This window comes from Oncorhynchus tshawytscha, unplaced genomic scaffold (assembly GCF_018296145.1).
Source record: "Oncorhynchus tshawytscha isolate Ot180627B unplaced genomic scaffold, Otsh_v2.0 Un_contig_4004_pilon_pilon, whole genome shotgun sequence".
Classification (NCBI taxonomy): domain Eukaryota; kingdom Metazoa; phylum Chordata; class Actinopteri; order Salmoniformes; family Salmonidae; genus Oncorhynchus; species Oncorhynchus tshawytscha.
The window spans coordinates 342501-361966 of NW_024609736.1; the positions used below are offsets into that span (position 1 = coordinate 342501).

The 19466-nt window shown below is 45.4% G+C and overlaps 1 protein-coding gene across 1 annotated transcript in view; it reads left to right on the forward strand.

The window, feature by feature from the left end:
- The window catches only part of LOC112236239 (adhesion G protein-coupled receptor L1), a 143477-nt gene extending 124216 nt beyond the window's left edge, over positions 1-19261 (forward strand). The window contains exons 4-5 of the mRNA XM_042317381.1: positions 14825-15038; positions 19117-19261. Coding sequence (XP_042173315.1) covers positions 14825-15038; positions 19117-19261 — 359 coding nt within the window. The remainder of the gene's footprint in view (positions 1-14824; positions 15039-19116) is intronic.
- Positions 19262-19466: the final 205 nt, after the last annotated feature.

The window sequence follows — 19466 nt, forward strand, 5'->3', positions numbered from 1 at the left end:
GACAAAGTGTGCTTGTTGGGTGACAACCTTTGCTACTGTTATGGAAGAATGAGTTGATTTGAGACATGTGTTTTGGTGGTTTGAGTTCATTTTGGATATGAAATGAACTGCTGTGCCAAGCTGAAAGTTGATTAGGAGAACTGTGTGAAGAGTTTTGAAAAAGTGACTTAAGTATTGAGAAATGGGTCCTAGCGATTGTAAAAAAAAAAAACTGTAATAGTAAATGTAAAAATGAAAGTCACTCAGTAAAATACTACTTGAGTAAAAGTCTAAAAGTATTGGGTTTTAAATGTACTTAAGAATCAAAAATAAATGTAATTGCTAAAATATACATAAGTATCAAAAGTAAAAGTATAAATAATTTCAAAGTCCGTATATTAGGCAAATCAGGCGGAACGATTTTCTGTTATTTTTATTTACGGATGTTCAGGGGCACACTTCAACACTCAGACATCATTTACATATGAAGCTTTTGTGTTTAGTGAGTCTGCCAAATCATAGGCAGTAGGCATGACCAGGGATGTTCTCTTTCATAAATGTGTGAATTAGACCATTTTCCTGTTCTGCTAAGCATTCAAAATGTAACGAGTACTTTTGGGTGTCAGGGAAAATGTAATGGAGTAAAAATATATTTTCTTTAGGAATGTAGTGAAGTAAAAGTAACATTTGTGCAGAATATAAATAGTAAAGTAAAGTAAAGTACAGATTCCCCGCACTGTGTGTGTGTGTGTGTGTGTGTGTGTGTGTGTGTGTGTGTGTGTGTGTGTGTGTGTGTGTGTGTGTGTGTGTGTGTGTGTGTGTGTGTGTGTGTTTGCGTGTGCATGTGTCTCTGTCTGTGTGTGTGCGTGGGTGACTATGCATGCATTTATTAGAATGTTTGTGAGAGAGCGAGAGAGAGCGAGAGAGAGCGAGAGAGAGAGAGAGTGTGAAACATCTGTGTTCCTAATATGAATGTGTTTTTGCCATCTTTGTCTGGTTGTGTTTTTATAAGGCCGTTAAGAAGAAATATTATGCTGGTGAGGCATAAAGGATTTTAAATAAATTTGATCTGGCTATTCAGCCTTAATGTCCTTAGTTACACACTGACACAACATTACCCAAGTAATGCAGCTGCATGAATGAGTGGCGTTTAGAAATATGAGCTAGTCTCAATGCAGTGAGTCATGTAGCTGCAGCTACACAGCATCTCTGGAAATGACTGACATTGACGTTGACCCTTACGGGCACATTTCCTGAATAGATAGACTGAAGTCTAATTCACCCAGGGCTTCATCATCAACTGCCAAGGAAAACAGGCCTGTTCTGTTCTGTTCTGTGTGTTCCAGCACTGAGAGAAGAGAGAAGAGACAGTGTCTCCTAGTCTAGTCTCTAATACAGGCTGTTTATATGCTTTATTCAGTCATTTTAATTAATTATATCAATAAGCCAGCATAGAACCCAGCTTTTCGGCATCCTGCCTTTCTCAACTGCTAATACAGTCTGGTCAGGAGAGTATAAGAGGGCTAAGTAGGTGAGGAGAGCAGCAGCTTTTTGAAGTTCTCTTGTCAGATCTGGTTGGTTGGAGATAGCTAGGTTTGACTCTGAGGTAAACTGAGAAAATGGGACCGACCAAAGAAAGGGGCAGACTTGATGTGTAAAATGTTCCCTCTGTTGATTCAAGGTCGTAAAGAGCCTATCACTACCTATCATTCTGTTTTCAGTACCATGGACTGTTCCCTCTGTTGATTCAAGGTTGTAAAGAGCCTATCACTACCTATCATTCTGTTTTCAGTACCATGGACTGTTCCCTCTGTTGATTCAAGGTTGTAAAGAGCCTATCACTACCTATCATTCTGTTTTCAGTACCATGGACTGTTCCCTCTGTTGATTCAAGGTTGTAAAGAGCCTATCACTACCTATCATTCTGTTTTCAGTACCATGGACTGTTCCCTCTGTTGATTCAAGGTTGTAAAGAGCCTATCACTACCTATCATTCTGTTTTCAGTACCATGGACTGTTCCCTCTGTTGATTCAAGGTTGTAAAGAGCCTATCACTACCTATCATTCTGTTTTCAGTACCATGGACTGTTCCCTCTGTTGATTCAAGGTTGTAAAGAGCCTAGCACTACCTATCATTCTGTTTTCAGTACCATGGACTGTTCCCTCTGTTGATTCAAGGTTGTAAAGAGCCTATCACTACCTATCATTCTGTTTTCAGTACCATGGACTGTTCCCTCTGTTGATTCAAGGTTGTAAAGAGCCTATCACTACCTATCATTCTGTTTTCAGTACCATGGACTGTTCCCTCTGTTGATTCAAGGTTGTAAAGAGCCTATCACTACCTATCATTCTGTTTTCAGTACCATGGACTGTTCCCTCTGTTGATTCAAGGTTGTAAAGAGCCTATCACTACCTATCATTCTGTTTTCAGTTCCATGGACTGTTCCCTCTGTTGATTCAAGGTTGTAAAGAGCCTATCACTACCTATCATTCTGTTTTCAGTACCATGGACTGTTCCCACTGTTGATTCAAGGTTGTAAAGAGCCTATCACTACCTATCATTCTGTTTTCAGTACCATGGACTGTTCCCTCTGTTGATTCAAGGTTGTAAAGAGCCTATCACTACCTATCATTCTGTTTTCAGTACCATGGACTGTTCCCTCTGTTGATTCAAGGTTGTAAAGAGCCTATCACTACCTATCATTCTGTTTTCAGTACCATGAACAGTTCCCTCTGTTGATTCAAGGTTGTAAAGAGCCTATCACTACCTATCATTCTGTTTTCAGTACCATGGACTGTTCCCTCCCATAGACGTTGCAGTCACTCTGATGTAGCGCAATGCATTGCTAGTTCCATTGGTTATTCTAGTCTGTCTGATGTAGAACAAACCATAGCCAGACTCCAATGGTTATTGCTCTCCAAATGCATTTCTATAGATGTATTCTCGTCATACTCCTTCAGCACCATGGACAGCAGTTATCTGTCTAGCTGGCAGTGGAAAGCTCCACTCATATGTACTGGCTGTCCTTCATCACCAGGGAGAGCTCCCCTGCCAACTCGTCCCTCTGCCTCTGAGCTCTGACTGTTAGTCCACTAGGTAAGCTGCAAAATGATTCACTTTGGTGTAGAAGCATTGAAATTCGCACGTAACAAAACCTGATATAGTCACAAAAATGCAACAATCTCAACAATGATGACAATCCATCAGAAACCCCAGTGAAATGTTGATACTCTCACTTTCAAAGTGGTGTGTTAAATACAAAGCTTGCGTGTTTTGTCTTGCATTAATAAAATATATGAAAAGAGGAATGGGTGAATGGGACTTTGGCCGGGATTCAACCCATGTGGAGTTATAGCGCAGCGCGCTGGACAGTCGACAATAGCACTTGCCAGCTTGTAGTCCTAAATAACGTAAATGAATGATAATTTTCTACCTCTGGTTCGTTTGCTATTCCCATTTGAGATAAATGCTGAAAATAAGGTCTGAGGTTAACACAGGCTTAGGATATCTTATATGTTTTGTTCTATGAGATGATAAGTCAGTTAACATGAACGTTAGGAATTATAAAGCCTTTACCTTCTCAAAATAAGTCACTTGCTAATGAGTCGCTAACTGTCAGAGAACTTGAACTTCAGCGTTAGTAGCAAGCATTTTCACGTCACTACGCTGACCATGCAAACGAGTCTACGCTACACTAGTCCGCCTAAAAGCTAGTTAGCTTAGTTAGCTTTCTGCTTACCAGCTCCAACAAAAATGATGCTATATTGTTTTGCTCCAGGCTGCAACCATATCTCCTCAGCGGGAAGGTGCTCATTTTATCAGTTCCCCAACGATGTCTAGAGGAGACTTTGGGTCCGTCTGATAAGGTAAGCTAAGTATGATAATGTAAGCTAAGCCTGATAAGGTAAGCTAAGTCTGATAAGGTAAGCTAAGTCTGATAAGGTGACCTAAGCCATTTAGCTCAATGTCAAAGGTACGCGACCTGAGATGTAGTTTTATCTTTTTACATGTTAGCACATCGTTAGCTTTTTGCTTGTTTTGATTACATAAATGCTTCAAATTTCACAAAAGGCTGATGAAGATTGTCTCATAGAATAACACGTATCAGATCTCCTAAGCCTGTGTTTACCAGACATTATTTTCAGCATTTATCCTGAATCCCTCCCAAAAAAACATTCATTTCCCCATAAGCTTTGGCCAGCGAGCCATGACAGTGTTAGCCTGCATTAGTGCCTACAAAAAGACACTATTACTATTGCTCTCTATGAGCCTTTTAAAGGAATTTTCCCAGATGTTAGCAGAGATCAAATTCACAGAAAACACTAAGCATGACGGCTCAAGCATAAATTATCTTTAAAAGTCTGCTATAGTGCAGTAACACGGCTCGGATTAATTCCAGACCTTTGCCTTGTGTCACGTTCTTTCAAAATCGAACCCAGAAGCAGACCAGGACAAGGAGAGTAGGAACAAGGTGAGTATTTATTTACAAGTGAATGTGAATGGGTAGATATATCCAGGTGGCGTAGCGGGCAGCGGTGGTGAGTTGATGGGAGTAAATAGGTGGATCCAATGGGGTAGCGGAATCCTCCGACAACCAGGCGGGAATGGGGTAAATGATCCGGGTGAGTAACTGAAGACAGAACAAACGGAGGTAAGTTTAAGGCAGGCAATACGTAAAAAACAAAACAAATTCTATCCAACTTGAGGCTGATACTATGGCACAACATACTGTTCATGGCTAACGATCCGGCAGGGAATGGATGTCAGGTCAGAGCTTTTGAAGGGGAGAGGTGATGATCAGGACAGGTGTGCAGATTACTGATGGGATACAGGTGCGGGTGATCATTGATCTCCCAACAAGCTAATTCGCCCGGCAACCAGACAGGGTGCGTTCCAGGACACCGGAAACACACTCCAGGACAGAAACACAGGCAAACACAGACTCAGGAAGCGGGATTCGTGACAGTACCCCCCCTCCGACGAACGCCACCGGGCGGACTACCTGGAGCACCAGGGTGGAGGCGGTAGAAGTCACGAAGCAGGTCGTCATCAAGGATCTGACGCCGAGGAATCCAACTCCTCTCCTCTGTACCATATCCTTCCCAATCCACGAGATATTGGAAACCTCGACCCCGCCGTCTGGAATCCATTATGCGGCACACCGTGTAGGCAGGACCACCTCCGATCATCCAAGGGAGAGGAGGACGAGGAGGAGGGGGCAACAGAGGACTGAGGAGAACCGGCTTGAGGCAGGAGACATGAAAGGTGGGGTGTACTCGAAGCGTTGCCGGCAATTTGAGTCGGACCACAACAGGGTTAATGATTCTCTCCACCACAAACGGACCATTGAACTTTGGTGACAGTTTCCTCGACTCAGTCCGTAGAGGAAGATCCCGTGTAGCCAACCAAACCTTATCTCCGATGGTATAAGCGGGAGCAGGAATACGGCGACGATTCGCCTGGATCTGATACCGGTCAGAAACTCTAAGGAGGACCTTCCTGGCCCGATGCCAGGTCCGGTGGCAACGACGAATGTGGGCCTGGACAGAAGGAACAGAAAGATCCCTCTCCTGAGAAGGAAACAAGGGAGGTTGGTATCCGTACAGGCATTGGAAGGGGGACATCCCAGTGGCAGATGAAGGAAGGGTATTATGGGCATACTCGACCCAGGGTAATTGAGATGACCAAGAGGTGGGATCAGAGGAGACAAGACAACGCAGCGTGGACTCCATCTTCTGGTTGGCTCTCTCCGCCTGACCATTAGATTGTGGGTGAAATCCAGAAGTGAGACTGACTGTAGCTCCAATGGCCAAACAGAAGGATCTCCAGACAGCAGAGGTAAACTGAGGACCACGGTCAGAAACAATGTCACTGGGCAATCCGTGGACCCTGAAAACCTCCCTAACCAGGACCTCGGACGTCTCCGTGGCAGATGGAAGCATGGAGAGAGGGACAAAATGAGCAAACTTGCTGAATCTGTCCACAATGGTCAGAATGACCCTGTTCCCAACAGAAGGGGGCAATCCTGTGACAAAATCCAGGGCCAGATGCGACCAAGGTCGCCGAGGAATAGGTAGGGGGTGAAGAAGCCCAGAGCTGGGCCGATTGGTACTTTTGTTCTGAGCACAAACAGGACATGCGGCAACAAACCTCCGGGTATCTTCTCCCATGGCAGGCCACCAAAATCGTCTGCGCAGTAGTGCCATAGTCCGAGCAACGCCAGGGTGACAAGCTATCTTGCTGGCGTGGGACCACTGAAGAACAGCAGAACGGACTGACTCAGGCACGAACAACCGACCGGGTGGACCGTTACCGGGGCCGGGCTGCGTCCGAAGGGCCGCCATCACATCCTCCTCAATCCTCCATGTAACGGCTCCCACGACAAGGTTCTGGGGAAGAATCGTCTCAGTCTTGGCCCCACTCTCATCCGTTTTGGAGAACATCCGGGACAAGGCGTCCGCTTTGCCGTTCTTCGACCCAGGTCGGAACGTCAGGGAAAAATTGAAGCGTCCAAAAAACAAAGCCCACCTGGCCTGACGGAGTTGAGACGTTTAGCCGATTGCACGTAAGCCAGATTCTTGTGGTCAGTCCAGACCACAAACGGTTGCTCCGCTCCCTCCAACCAGTGACGCCACTCCTCCAAGGCAAGCTTCACAGCGAGAAGCTCCCGGTTACCCACATCGTAGTTTCTTTCAGCTGGAGAAAGACGACAAGAGTAGAAGGCGCAGGGATGGAGTTTACCGTCAGTGGAGCTACGCTGGGCCAGGATGGCACCCACCCCCACATCAGACGCGTCCACCTCAACAACAAACTGACGGGAAGTGTCAGGTTGAGAGAGAATCGGCGCGTTGGTGAATCGGCTCTTCAAGTTCAGAAATGCTCGGTCTGCCTCAGGAGTCCAACAGAAAATTCTGGTGCAAGACGTCAGAGCAGTTAAAGGGGCGGCCACCCGGCTGTAATCACGGATAAACCTCCGATAGAAGTTCGCAAATCCCAGAAATCTCTGGAGCTGCAATCTCGTACCGGGCCGGGCCCAATCCCGAACCGCCCAAACCTTCTCTTGGTCCATCATGATCTCACCCCTGGAGATGATGTACCCGAGGAAGGATGTAGTGTGGGCGTGAAAATCACACTTCTCTGCCTTCACAAACAGACGGTTCTCCAATAACCGCTGCAGGACCTGCTTAACATGCTGGATGTGGCTGGAAAGCTCCTTGGAGAAAATCAGGATGTCATCCAGGTAAACGAACACAAACAGACCGATCATATCCCTCAGCACGTCATTCACCAAACTTGGAACACTGCTGGAGCGTTGGAAAGTCCAAACGGCATCACCTGGTACTCGAAATGTCCCATAGCTGTATTGAATCCAGTCAACCACTCGTCCCCCTCTTTGATCCGAACCAGATGATACGCATTGCGTAGATCAAGCTTCATAAACACAGTAGCACCCTGTAAAGAATCGAAAGCGGAGCTCATCAAGGGCAAGGGGTACTTGTTCTTGACCGTAATATCATTCAAGCCCCGATAATCAATACACGGTCGAAGAGAGCCATCCTTCTTACTCACAAAAAAAAATCCAGCTCCCAGGGGTGATGACGAGGGACGAATGAGACCTGCAGCAAGAGACTACCTTTATGTAGGTCTCCAGGGCTTCCCGCTCAGGTCGAGAAATACTGTATAACCGTCCCTTGGGAAAGGCAGCTCCAGGGAACAGCTTAATTGTACAATCATAAGGTCGGTGGGGAGGAAGTGACTGAGCTTTCTGCTTACTGAACACCTCACCCAACTCGTGATATGTTTCAGGAACCAGGGACAAATCAGGAGGCGCAGACTCACTGACACGACTGGGGACAGCATGAGAACAGGCAGTCCTGAGACAGTTAGCATGGCACTCAATGCTCCAACTAGTTACCTTACCAGTCACCCAATCAAACGAAGGATTGTGTTCTCTTAGCCAGGGGTATCCAAGAACCAGAGGAACATGGGGGGAAGGCAAAATGAAAAAAGAAATAACCTCTGAATGATTCCCCGACAACAACATCTTAACCGGTTCAGTCCTCATAGTGATCCGTGCCAGAATACTGCCGTTCAGAGTGGTTGCTTCAATGGCTTCCGGTAATTGCTCCTTGGAAAGCCCCAGCTGTTCCACTAAGTCGGCATCAATGAAGCTGTCATCGGCACCTGAATCGATGAAAGCGTTAATCGCTAAACTCTGATTCTTATTTATGAGGGTAGCAGGAAAACGAGGTCTGACAGGGCTCTTGAGAGGTTGAAACTGGCTCGCTAACAAACCTCCCAAACTTAACGAGCCGAGCAGTTTAACGGGCGCTGAGGACAAACTGAGATGTAATGTCCCGAGCTACCACAGTAGAGGCAGCTGTTGGTCTCACGTCTACGTTGGCGCTCGTCCTTAGTTAACCCGTGCCGCCCCACTTGCATAGGTTCAGGATCTGGCGGCAGGACTCCTCCACTAATCCCGTGTGAAGGAAAATGATCAACCCGTTCTGGTCCACTTCCTGACCCGAATGGTAACCGAGTCTCAGATTGATTAGATGGACCCCACTGCTTCTCCCTCCTTCTCTCTCGGACTCTATTATCTACCCGAATAGCTAAGGTGACCAAGCTGTCTAGATCACTAGGCTCTGGATAGGATATCAGCTCGTCCTTGAGTTGCTCCGACAACCCCTGGTAAAAAGCCGCTTGTAGTGACTCCTCATTCCAACCACTCTCCACAGACAATGTCCTGAACTCGATCATAAAGTCTGCCACACTGCGAGCTCCTTGGCGAAGAGTGAACAAACGTTTAGCTGCGTCCTTACCTCGGACTGGATGGTCAAAAAGCTCTCATCTCTCCCGTGAACTCCTGGTATGAAGCCATGCAGGTCTCCTGTCGTTCCCAAACGGCTGAAGCCCATTCCAGAGCTCTTCCACGCAGCAGTTCAATAACAAAGGCTATCCTAGCCTTGTCAGTGGCGTAAGAATGGGGCTGCAGATCAAACACTAACCCACACTGCATAAGAAAAGAACGGCATCTTCCCAAATCACCTTCATATTTATCATGCTTCGGTACCTTGGGTTCACGGAAGGAAACCGCACCAGACACGGCAGGTGAGATGGGTGAAACAGGTGGTGAATGAATCGCCGGCAAACTGAGCTGATCCTGGATTTGTGTCAAGCTAGCAGATAAATTCTGGATTGAACCCGCTATCTCCTGTAGCGCCGTCTTGTGTTGTCCCAATGTCTTCCCCTGCTGGGTAATGGCATGGCAAACAGAGTCCAGGTCCGCTGGGTTCATCCTTGGCCGGATCGTTCTGTCACGTTCTTTCAAAATCGAACCCAGAAGCAGACCAGGACAAGGAGAGTAGGAAGAAGTTGAGTATTTATTTACAAGTGAATGTGAATGGGTAGATATATCCAGGTGGCGTAGTGGGCAGCGGTGGTGAGTTGATGGGAGTAAATAGATGGATCCAATGGGGTAGCGGAATCCTCCGACAACCAGGCGGGAATGGGGTAAATGATCCGGGTGAGTAACTGAAGACAGAACAAACGGAGGTAAGTTTAAGGCAGGCAATACGTAAAAAACAACAAAACAAATTCTATCCAACTTGAGGCTGATACTATGGCACAACATACTGTTCATGGCTAATGATCCGGCAGGGAATGGATGTCAGGTCAGAGCTTTTGAAGGGGAGAGGTGATGATCAGGACAGGTGTGCAGATTACTGATGGGATACAGGTGCGGGTGAACATTGATCTCCCAACAAGCTAATTCGCCCGGCAACCAGACAGGGTGCATTCCAGGACACCGGAAACACACTCCAGGACAGAAACACAGGCAAACACAGACTCAGGAAGTGGGATTCGTGACACCTTGTTTAGATGTAGTAGCAGTGGAGGACCCAAACAGAGCAAACAGCAGATGTTGCTGGAATCAGACCTGGTGTGTCATAGAGAGGCAAACATCAGAGCATATAAAAACTGGAACTATCCTTGGCACCATTGAAACATCAAGAGGTAGAATGAGACAGACTTACTGGGGGAGACATGCTTAGATAATATAGTGATGCATTTTTTCACCTTTATTTAACCAGGTAGGCCAGTTGAGAACAAGTTCTCATTTACAACTGTGACCTGGCCAAGATAAAGCAAAGCAGTGCTACAGAAAACAACAACACAGAGTTACACAACAAATGTACAGTCAATAACACAATAGAAAAAAATATATACAGTGTGTGCAAATGGAGTAAGGCAATACATAGGCCATAGTAGCAAAGTAATTACAATTTAGCAAATTAACACTGGAGTGATGTGCAAGTAGAAATACTGGTGTGCAAAATAGCAAAAAAAGTATGGGGATGAGGTAGGTAGTTGGATGGGCTATTTACAGATGGGCTGTGTCTGGGAAGCCCTACAACTCTCTAAAACTCTTTGAGTAGGAGAAGGGAGCTCACTGCTGGGGAACCAACAAGTACAATATGTTTTCTTGCAGCTTCGCTGCCTGAACCCCTAACAAGAAAATGTTACAGGTAAACAATGTTTCTAAATACGTCACCGGCATCATCACATTTCTCATTCCATGATGGGCGTATGGACATATGAGAATGTCTTCTCACTGTTTTGCTGCTCCCAAATGTGATCTTTAAAAAAAATCTTTGATGATTAAGATTTATTTCAAGGCAGTCAAACCCTTTTATGTTTACCTTAATTTAACTAGGCAAGTAAGTTAAGAACAAATTCTTATTTTCAATGATGGCCTATGAACAGTGGGTTAACTGCCTGTTCAGGGGCAGAACAACAGATTTGTACCTTGTCAGCTAGGGGATTTGAACATGAAGCCTTTTGGTTACTAGTCCAATGCTCTAACCACTAGGGTACCCTGCCGCCCAAATGGATAGGCTTGGTTACTTGGTGAATGCATTGGGCAGGATACAAACCCAGCTTTCATTGAGGGGAGGGGAGGCCATGCTTAGTATTTAATACGGGGTTCCCCAGCACAAAACAAGCACATTCTGTATGTAGCTGTGGACTTCCTGTCGTTGAGCGAACACTAGTTCGTATTGGCCCGTACAACTACCACAAGCTTCCTTTATATGTCACACAGAGACAAACAATTGAAATCATATCCATGAGTTCATCTGAATCTCATAGTATCACTTCATATGAGGGTTGAACAAATGATGATCATTGTGTGTCCAAACATAAATATTGAATTACATTTAAATGAATGCGTTTCAGGGTGGTATATAGTACATTTAAATGAATGTGTTTCAGGGTGGTATATAGTACATTTAAATGAATGCGTTTCAGGGTGGTATATAGTACATTTAAATGAATGCATTTCAGGGTGGTATATAGTACATTTAAATGAATGCGTTTCAGGGTGGTATATAGTACATTTAAATGAATGCGTTTCAGGGTGGTATATAGTACATTTAAATGAATGCGTTTCAGGGTGGTATATAGTACATTTAAATGAATGCGTTTCAGGGTGGTATATAGTACATTTAAATGAATGCGTTTCAGGGTGGTATATAGTACATTTAAATGAATGCGTTTCAGGGTGGTATATAGTACATTTAAATGAATGCGTTTCAGGGTGGTATATAGTACATATAAATGAATGGGTTTCAGGGTGGTATTAGTACATTTAAATGAATGTGTTTCAGGGTGGTATATAGTACATTTAAATGAATGCGTTTCAGGGTGGTATATAGTACATTTAAATGAATGTGTTTCAGGGTGGTATATAGTACATTTAAATGAATGTGTTTCAGGGTGGTATATAGTACATTTAAATGAATGCGTTTCAGGGTGGTATATAGTACATTTAAATGAATGCGTTTCAGGGTGGTATATAGTACATTTAAATGAATGTGTTTCAGGGTGGTATATAGTACATTTAAATGAATGTGTTTCAGGGTGGTATATAGTACATTTAAATGAATGCGTTTCAGGGTGGTATATAGTACATTTAAATGAATGCGTTTCAGGGTGGTATATAGTACATTTAAATGAATGTGTTTCAGGGTGGTATATAGTACATATAAATGAATGTGTTTCAGGGTGGTATATAGTACATTTAAATGAATGTGTTTCAGGGTGGTATATAGTACATTTAAATGAATGTGTTTCAGGGTGGTATATAGTACATTTAAATGAATGTGTTTCAGGGTGGTATATAGTACATTTAAATGAATGCGTTTCAGGGTGGTATATAGTACAATGTCCCCCCAAATTATTTTCTTACATTTCAAATGATCCATATTCCTCCATCATGTTTTCCACATGTTCAGACTACAATTTCAGATATGTGACAATTTGAGTGCAGTTTTTTATTTACAATTAAAGGTATTATTTTATAGGCGTTCTTTAGTCTGAATATTGATTAATTTACCACAGGGGGCATGAAATATTGTTTAATCAATGTATGTTGCATAATATAGTGTTTTGACATCAATTCAATAATATTCTTCACCAAATAATTATTTTTAATAAAACAATTATTTACCATATTCTTACTCTATAGTACCTTTTACTGGCATGTCAACCGCCTGGTTGAGCACATTCTTGCTTTTTAGCCTTTTGGCATTTTATCCCTTATCTTTGGCGACTGATTTCAGGTTTTTGCAGCTCTCAGAGTGGGCAAGGTTAGAGAGCCACAGGTCTGGACTGCAGCAACCCAAATATTCACATACATTGATGGAGGAAGGCTGGGAGAGTTGACCAATCATGTTCAAGTGAAGATTTTATCATTTGCACTTTTAAACGGGTGAGAAAACAGCAAATGCAGGGCCACATAGATCCAACTCAGGGGAAGCAACGACCCAAAATGAAATGCAGACAAGTGCATTTTCACCATTGACCTATAGGGGGAGCAACATGCAGGCCCAAGGCTTTGATGAATGGCACTATATCAGGTTTTGTTCAACACGGAACAATTATACAAGCACCTCAATTTTCATTATTCTATGCCAAATTTAACAATATGGTATTTTTTGGGAGCTTATCTACTGGACCTTGTGGAGGACATGCCAAGGCTGCAGCCATTTTGTGGTGAGCTGAGTAGGACTGAATTTGTTGAAGGACTGAATGCAGAGGCCACTAGAAAGCCTACTTGTGCAGATGAAGAGAGATGGAGAGGGGGATGGAGGAGAGGGAGAAAGAGATGGAGTAGATGGAGAGTGTCTCTCTGTGCATGTCTGTGGCCCTCTCAGCCCTGGCACAGCGATTAACCCCCGCTACCCTGGCTGCCCCCTCTCTCTGTCCGCCGCGCCAGCTCTCTCTCTCCTAGCTGCCCTCTCAGTCTTCTGATTGCATGGAGTGGGCGTACAAATGGCAAACGGACAGACGACACAGGTGGGGGGAGGGAGCCTAGGGGCCTGCCAGCCCTCGTACAGAGAGGCCCTGCCTGAGGCTAGGGTGAGAATCTCTCTCCCTCTCTTAGGCCCTCTTCTCTTCTCTTCTCTTCTCTTCTCTTCTCTTCTCTTCTCTTCTCTTCTCTTCTCTTCTCTTCTCTGTTCAATGTATTTTCTTGCCTCCCCCTCTCCCTCCTCTACCCCCGTCACTCCTCCTCTCCTTCCTCTCCCTCCTCTACCCCCGTCACTCCTCCTCTCCCTCCTCTCCCTCCGTCACTCCCCCCTCTCCCTCCGTCACTCCCCCTCTCCCTCCGTCACTCCTCCTCTCCCTCCTCTCCCTCCTCTCCCTCCGTCTCTCCCCCTCTCCCTCCGTCACTCCCCCTCTCCCTCCATCACTCCCCCTCTCCCTCCGTCACTCCTCCTCTCCCTCCTCTCCCTCCGTCACTCCCCCTCTCCCTCCGTCACTCCTCCTCTCCCTCCTCTCCCTCCGTCTCTCCCCCTCTCCCTCCGTCACTCCCCCTCTCCCTCCTCTCCCTCCATCACTCCCCCTCTCCCTCCTCTCCCTCTGTCACTCCCCCTCTCCCTCCTCTCCCTCCTCTCCCTCCGTCCTCCCCCTCTCCCTCCTCTCCCTCCATCACTCCCCCTCTCCCTCCTCTCCCTTCGTCATTCCCCCTCTCCCTCCTCTCCCTCCGTCATTCCCCCTCTCCCTCCATCATTCCTCCTCTCCCTCCCTCATTCCCCCTCTCCGTATGGAGGTGAGCCTTACTCAGGTGTAATGTTGACGTCGGCTGGAAGGCAGACGTGAAGTGAGGACATTCTATTTCAGAGCTGTGCGTCAGACGCGTGCGTGTCTGAGTGGTGGGGGTTGAGCTGCTGGCTGTGTGTGTGGGAGTTTGTTAATGGAACAAGCCAGAACGTTGAACAGTTTGCCTCTCAAAGTGGGTAAATATCATGATTGGGAGAGCTGGGGTGTGTCTCAAATGGCACCCTATTCCCTATTAAAAATAATGTGTGTACTATAGGGAATAGCACCCTATTCAAATGGCACCCTATTCCCTATAGTACACACATTATTTTTAATAGGGAATAGGGTGCCATTTGGGAGGCAGGTCTGGTCTGGAAGTGCTCTTTTAGGATCCAACATCCACTTGCACTCTCTGTCTTTGAGGCTGGCTACACTGTTTTTAGTTGTGTCCTCTGTGAATTGAGATGATGGTCTCATTGTGTTTATGTTATATTCTAACTGCTATGTAAAAATACAAATTCTGCTCTTAGACCCTGTCTTTCTGCTACTGTACATGATGACTAGCATTTTCTCTACCTAGCCATTTGCTTTATGTTATTTCTGTTATTCTACAGAGAGTGGTATGTCTGCCATTTGTTTGTATGATTTCCCTCCTATTTCATACCATGCACTTACATTGTCAATAACACACTTTATCTCTCTCTCTCTCCTTCTCTCTCTATCTTTCTCTCTCTGCTGTAGCTCTGAGTCGGTCAGCGATGCCCTTCGGCCTGATGCGTAGAGAGCTGGCGTGCGAGGGATACCCCATCGAGCTGCGCTGCCCTGGCAGTGATGTCATCATGATTGAGACGGCCAACTACGGCCGCACAGACGACAAGATCTGTGACGCTGACCCCTTCCAAATGGAGAACGTGCAGTGTTACCTGCCTGACGCCTTCAAGATCATGTCACAGAGGTACTTGTGGGGAGGTGGGAGGGTTGGGTGGATAGGTGTGTGTGTGTGTGTGTGTGTGTGTGTGTGTGTGTGTGTGTGTGTGTGTGTGTGTGTGTGTGTGTGTGTGTGTGTGTGTGTAAGATAAATAAGAAGACATAGGACACCCAGGGTGGATGTGTCTTTCTGTCCTGCTTGTTTTTTTAATCTTATGTGCTGTTAGTGTGTAAAGTCGAGTGCATGCAGTATGTGTGTAGTGAGATATGTGTTTGTAGTGTGGCTGCATGCAGCTGCACTCTGGTTGTGCTTAGCATCTGCCTCCTCATAGAGCTGATCTATGGCAGCCCTCTCCCTGCTATCCATCACACATGTAACGGAAGGAGAGGGTGCTACTGGTGAGATGGAGGGAAGCACAGAGGGAGAGAGAGATGGACAGATCTGGAGGAGGACAGGGGGATTGGTGTGGGGATGGAGGGATGGAGAGATGGAGAGATCCGAAGGGGATTGATGTAGGGATGGAGAGATGGAGAGATCTGAAGGGGATTGATGTAGGGATGGAGGGATGGAGAGATGGGGAGATCTGAAGGGGATTGATGTAGGGATGGAGGGAGGGAGGGAAGGAGCGGGCTAGAGTGAACCACTGATGGGGAGATAAAGAGAGTGCAGCAGTGACGTGGAGAGAAATGGAGAATGAACAAGAGAGAGAGCAGAAAGAGAGAAATAATGCTAAAGCTGGATAGAGGAGGACAGAGAAGGATAGACGAGGACAGAGAAGGATAGAGGAGGACAGAGGATGACAGATGAAGATAGAGGAGGACAGAGGAGGATAGAGGAGGACAGAGGAGGATAGAGCTGGATAGAGGAGGACAGAGGAGGATAGAGGAGGACAGAGAAGGATAGAGGAGGACAGAGGAGGACAGAGGAGGATAGAGGAGGGTAGAGGAGGACATAGAAGGGTAGAGGAGGACAGAGGAGGATAGAGGAGGACAGATGAAGATAGAGGAGGATAGAGAAGGACAGAGGAGGACAGAGAAGGACAGAGAAGGATAGAGGATGACAAAGGAGGACAGAGGAGGATAGAGGAAGACAGAGGAGGATAGAGGAGGACAGATGAAGATAGAGGAGGATAGAGAAGGACAGAGGAGGACAGATGAAGATAGAGGAGGATAGAGAAGGACAGAGGAGAATAGAAGAGGACAGAGAAGGACAGAGGTGGATAGAAGAGGATAAAAGACAGAGGAGGATAGAGGAGGGCAGAGGCGGACAGAGGAGGACAGAGAAGGAAAGAAGGACGATAGAGGAGGACAGAGGAGGATAGTTGACGGCAGAGGAGGACAGAGAAGGATAGAGGATGACAAAGGAGGACAGAGGAGGACAGAGGAGGACAGAGAAGGATAGAGGATGACAAAGGAGGACAGAGGAGGACAGAGGAGGACAGAGATCGATAGAGGAGGATAGAAGACAGAGGAGGATAGATGAGGATAGAGGAGGACAGAGATCGATAGAGGAGGATAGAGGAGGACAGAGGAGGGGGGATTATATGCAGAAAAGGGAAGTGTGTGTGCTGGGAGTGTGAGTGTGTGAGGGAGCATACATTGAGCTGCTTAAATTATGATGGTGTTATGTGCAATTGAATGTTTCCCTGCCTTGTGTGCGTTTCTGTGTGTGTGTGTGTGTGTGTGTGTGTGTGTGTGTGTGTGTGTGTGTGTGTGTGTGTGTGTGTGTGTCTGTCTGTCTGTCTTAGCAGCACCTGTCCCCACCCATTCTCTCACCTTTAATTGCTCACACTCACAAGCCTTCGGGGGAGGGAGACTCTTACGGCACTCTTCCCCCTGTTCCTCCCTCATCCCTCCATCGCCTCATCCCTCAGGTCCAGCTGTCACATGATCTAGTCTAGTGTGAAATGACCCCCTTCTGACCCGTTCCCTCCATCTTTAGCCCCAAGGACATTTATCTGCCTCTTCTCTTTTGTCTCTTCTGTCATTCTCTCAATGTCCTCATTCATTTTATTCTCATCACTCTCTTCTCTCTCCTCTGTCTAGTTTGTTTCTCTGTTCCCATGTTTCTCTCTCACTCTCAATTCAATTTCAATTCAATTTCAATTTCCACAGGATCGGTGGGTCCCCCGCGGGACGGTTGAGCTAACGTAGGCTAATGCAATTAGCATGAGGTTGTAAGTAACAAGAACATTTCCCAGGACAGAGACATATCTACTATTGTCAGAAAGCTTAGATTATTGTTAATCTAACTGCACTGTCCAATTTACAGTAGCTATTACAGTGAAAGAATACCATTGCTATTGTTTGAGGAGAGTGCATCATTTTGAACATGAAAAGTTATTAATAAACCAATTAGGCATATTTGGGCAGTGTTGACAAAAAAAAAGACCAGAAATGCAATGGTTCATTGAATCAGTCTAAAACTTTGCACATACACTGCTGCAAAAGTGGCCAAAATCTAAATTGCACCTGGTCTGGAATAATACATTATGGCTTTTCTCTTGCATTTCAAAGATGATGGTACAAAAAAACACATGTCTTTTTCTTTGTATTATATTTTACCAGATCTAATGTTATATTCTCCTACATTCATTTCACATTTCCACAAACTTCAAAGTGTTTCCTTTCAAATGGTGCCAAGAATATGTATATCCTTGCTTCAGGTCCTGAGCTACAGGCAGTTATATTTGGGTATGTCATTCTAGGCGAAAATGTACAAAAGGGGCGGATCCTTGAGGGGCTTTATTGGCATGGGAAACATATGTTTACATTGCCAAAGCAAGTGATGTAGATAATAAACAAAAGATAAATAAACAATACAAAATTAACAGTAAACATTACACTCAAATGTCATATTATTTATTTATACAGTGTTGTAATGATGTGCAAAAAGTACAAAAGGGAAAATAAATAAAAATAAATATGGGTTGTATTTACAATGGTATTTGTGCTTTACTGGTTGCCCTTTTCTTGTGGCAACAGGTCACAAATCTTGCTGCTGTGATGGCACACTGTGGAATTTCACCCAATAGATATTGGAGTTGATCAAAATTGGATTTGTTTTCAAATTCTTTGTGGGTCTCTGAGGGAAATATGTGTCTCTAATATGGTCATACATTGGGCAGGAGGTTAGGAAGTGCACCTCAGTTTCCACCTCATTTTGTGGGCAGTGTGCACATAGTCTGTCTTCTCTTGAGAGCCAGGTCTGCCTTCATTGGGCTGCCTTTCTCAATAGCAAAGTCTGTACATAGTCAAAGTTTTCCTTCATTTTGGTCAGGTATTCTGCCACTGTGTACTCTCTGTTTAGGGTCCAATAGCGTTCTAGTTTTTTTTGAAAAATTCTTTCCAATGTGTCAAGTAATTATATTTTTGTTTTCTCATGATTTGGTTGGGTCTAATTGTGTTGCTGTCCTGGGGCTCTGTGGGGTGTGTTTGTGTTTGTGAACAGAGCCCCAGGACCAGCTTTCTTAGGGGACTCTTCTCCAGGTTCATCTCTCTGTAGGTGATGGCTTTGTTATGGAAGGTTTGGGACTTGTTTCATTTTAGGTGGTTATAGAATTTAACGGCACTTTTCTGGATTTAGATAATTAGCGTGTATCGGCCTAATTCTGCTCTGCTTGCATTATTTGGTGTTTTACGTTGTACACAGAGGATATTTTTTGCAGAATTCTGCATGCAGAGTCTCAATTTGGTGTTTGTCCCATTTTGTGAATTCTTGGTTGGTGAGCGGACTCCAGGCTGCACAACCATAAAGGGCAATGGGTTCTATAACTGATTCAAGTATTTTTAGCCAAATCCTAATTTTTATGTTGAATTTTGTGTTCCTTTTGATGTTCTCTATCTCCCCTCTCTCTCTCTCCCTCTCTCTCTCTCGCTCTTTCTATCTCTCTCTCTCTCTCCCGCTCTCTCTCTCTCTCGCTATTTCTTATTTCTATATCTCTCTCTCTCTCTCTCCCTCTCTCTCTCTCTCGCTCTTTCTATCAATGTATCTCTCTCTCGCTCTCTCACACTATTTCTCTCTCTCCCTCTCTCTCTCTCGCTCTTTCTATCTCTCTCTCTCTCTCTCTCTCTCTCATCTCTCTCCCTCTCTCTCTGTGGGACAGGTGTAATAACCGTACCCAGTGTGTGGTGGTGGCAGGGTCCGATGTGTTCCCAGACCCCTGCCCAGGGACCTACAAGTACCTGGAGATACAGTACGAGTGTGTCCCCTACAGTGAGTACCCAGACCCCCATCTCCCACACCCCTGACCCCCTTCCCCACCCCCCATCCCCATCCCCCTTCTCCCCCAGCTAACCCCTCTCAGCCCTCTCAGCAACTGACTGGCATTCACACCAACACACACACAGACTCTCTCTCTCACACACTCAGCCACACACACAAACAGACAGACCAAGACCAGACCAGACAGACACACATTGCTCTCTCGCTCTTGCTCTCTCTCGCTCTCTTACA